General features: G+C 42.1%; 1 protein-coding gene across 1 annotated transcript in view; it reads left to right on the forward strand.

Moving 5' to 3' along the window:
- Nucleotides 1-3,013, forward strand: part of T265_06336 (hypothetical protein) — a gene marked incomplete at both ends in the record, with an annotated part of 59,822 nt that overhangs the window by 21,985 nt on the left and 34,824 nt on the right. The window contains one exon of the mRNA XM_009171569.1: nucleotides 1,531-1,666. Within this exon, the coding sequence (XP_009169833.1) occupies nucleotides 1,531-1,666 (136 nt within the window). The remainder of the gene's footprint in view (nucleotides 1-1,530; nucleotides 1,667-3,013) is intronic.

Here is a 3,013-nt window from a genome sequence, read left to right on the forward strand (position 1 = left end):
ATCAGTTGTAGAACATCATAAACGAGAGATTCAGTTGAGTCTTCCGTGAAAACCAAATTGATTTGCAAATGAGTGTGTTTGCCGCAATCAGTTCAATTTGGGTTCAAGTAGAACATAAGGTTGATGGACACTCGGGGACTGCGCCTACCTGATGTGCGAAATCGGTCGTGGGATCTCGAGGAGTTTTCAGCAACCTTGTGAGTAGTTTTGTTTATGAAAACTACAGAATATTTTTCGGCGTGGTCAGGAGTGATTCAGTTTTATGAGGAATGAAGTGGGCCTGCGAATGCGTCATCTAGAAAATTTGCTTTGTCTCTTGCGGATCTTCGAAGTGGAATCTGCTGGATTTAATAATGTCAATTCCCTGAAACCTGAATTCACATATCATCAGTCAGTTTTAAAAAAGAAAGTTTGTGGCGTACAGCACTGCCTGAAGCACCTTCGGTCTCACCTCCGAGGTTGAATCTTTGTGGTTCTGACTATTAATGCACCAGGTTCTAAATGAACCCTACACTTTTACACGTTCTAAGATTGCTGTTTTGTCCATCGTCTGATATCATGTTCCACGAATAACTGAAATTTGGACAACGGTTATGCTCTTCATCACTTGGTACTCGACAGGCTACTGGTTCACTCACAGTGGCACAGGACTAGAGATTCATCGAGGACGAAAGTTTACTGTTATTGGTACTTGGTCAGGTGACCTGACCGCCGAGTTGAGCAAATAACTTGCAAATGTTTTGTTACCAAACGAAGTCATCAGTGCTTGATTGCACATAAAACCCGAGCTGCCAACGAAATGAGGGAAACCTTTCGCCGCGGATTAGTTTATTAGCAAAAACCAAGTAAACAGTTACAAGCTATTAGACAGGAAAGTAAACCTGTCATATACACCTTATTTCTGAAAACTGAACGTCCTCACGCGTATTCTTTAACTTTCGTAGATATTCGCTGACTATCACGTAATTATAAACGAACGCTGTAAAACAGTTCCACAAGTTCCGTGATAAACCCATCTTCCATTTGACGCGAGGCGGAGTTACTGGAAGACCACATACTACTCACATGCATCACCAGTAGTATCCGCCCTTACATTAATATTTCAAAGTCAGTCCTATTTGGCAGGAATACATTTAGGGGGAAAAGTTCTCTGTCTTTTTCCGAATCTGCTTTAAACAATCGATATGACTCAGTGTTGCCTGTGAGTAGGAGAACTTCGGAAACTGGTTACTGAATACAGAAGTAGATGACAAACGCTCTTCAGCAACTTTAAAACATGATACTGTCAGTTCGGTTTTCTTTATCACAACCAATACAATCAACTATACATTCCCAAGATTCACTACATATTAGCTAGGTATCACCATCTTGGCCAACAACGCACTGATCAAGTGTCAACCCTCCATATGCGGGTCATCCACACGCTAACGATTTTTGAGTCCATAAATTGTCTAATCCACGAATTACAACATTTTTATTGCACGAAAATGATGTTGCCTTTTTCTACTTTGTCCTCCTTCCGTACATTAGGGAACAAAATGTGGAATACGAACGAATGTTCAACACCATGTGGTTGATTGCTGTCACCTTTCTCAGTATCGGGTACGGTGATATGGTCCCGCATACCTACTGTGGACGGTCAATATCTGTGATTGCCGGAGTGATGGTAAGTCGGTAAATTGCCAGTAAATGGACTAATCTAATCGAAGTACGTTGTCTTTATTGAATCTCTCGAATGGTGTAATTTTATCGAGCCTGTTCAATCAAAATGATAGCCTGTTTGCATCAGATGCGTGATAAATTAGCCAAGAGCTCAAGCAGAAAAATTTCAAAAGTTGGTGAGTAATTTCTAGGCTCCAAAATCACTTTGATTTTGCCTGAGAATGTATATGCAACGGGTACTTACATTGAAGAATGTGTCCAGAACCAGAAACTGCGTTGTTTGGGACATGTGTTACGTATGACGAACCATCGTTTGCCGAAGAGAGTGCTATTTTCCATGTCCAACTCAGAGTGGTGCAAGCAGGGAGAGACTATCGTCACCGTGAACTCGTCAAATCCTAGTTCTGTTTTCAAGAGTTTACTTAGTCCTCAAGAAACTTGCTCAACTCGCTCTAGTCTACATCTTTCCAAATGCACATCATGCTCTAGTCAATTATTGGAAAACACTCGCACGAAAAAAGCGCATCGCTCAAGAGTAAACACAATCACCTCTTCAAATGTCTCGATTCGGTTGCGTCCGGCGTGCATTGGTGAAGTAGTGATCACGTGCTTGTCTTAGATTTCCAGAGTTCGAATCCCGGTTCGATCAAACACTGCAGATGAGTCAGACAAGGGCGAAACTCGAATCCCGTGCATTTTCTCGCGCTGAAGGTGCTGAATCATTTGGGAAATCGTTACTTGGTTTTAAAATTTATACTGTAGTGGCAGTTTTTGTTTGTGGAATTCAGGGCGAACCAAACATTGTGTACTCTTACTATCCATCCCGTTTGTGAATTCAAACCGTACGACAGATGTCCAAAACCTCAGAATAGAATAACTCTTCGTATCTGGCAGTGGTGATCTCTTGTGACCTTTCATTCCCTAACCAGATTTGATTGAATAAATGATGAAATTTATCTGAATTCCGTAAATACAATCTCATCATATAGCACATTACTTCGCTACTTCGGCAAGACACTTCTGAGGGGACAAGGCCTGCACAGTGTGAGGTTGTTCACTCTAAACACGTGAGCTTGCGTTTTTTCAATGAGCTGTCGAAACACTGGGCACGGACGTGTCTACGATCCCATTTTTGTACATTACAGTTCAACCATTCATTTCAGAAAGTGTTTTATCGGGGGTGGCCGTCTGCGGGTTACGCCTGCACTGGGCCTGCCAGACTACGCGATAAGGAGAAGACAGAGAACTCTGAACACGACTGTAACGTCAGGACAAAACATGCAGAGTTTTGCGTAATCATATAGGATGACTAAATGGCCAAATAGGGTCGTTTGCTCGTTCGTACAGCCAA

The sequence above is a fragment of the Opisthorchis viverrini genome (assembly GCF_000715545.1).
Source record: "Opisthorchis viverrini unplaced genomic scaffold opera_v5_125, whole genome shotgun sequence".
In the NCBI taxonomy this organism is placed as follows: domain Eukaryota; kingdom Metazoa; phylum Platyhelminthes; class Trematoda; order Opisthorchiida; family Opisthorchiidae; genus Opisthorchis; species Opisthorchis viverrini.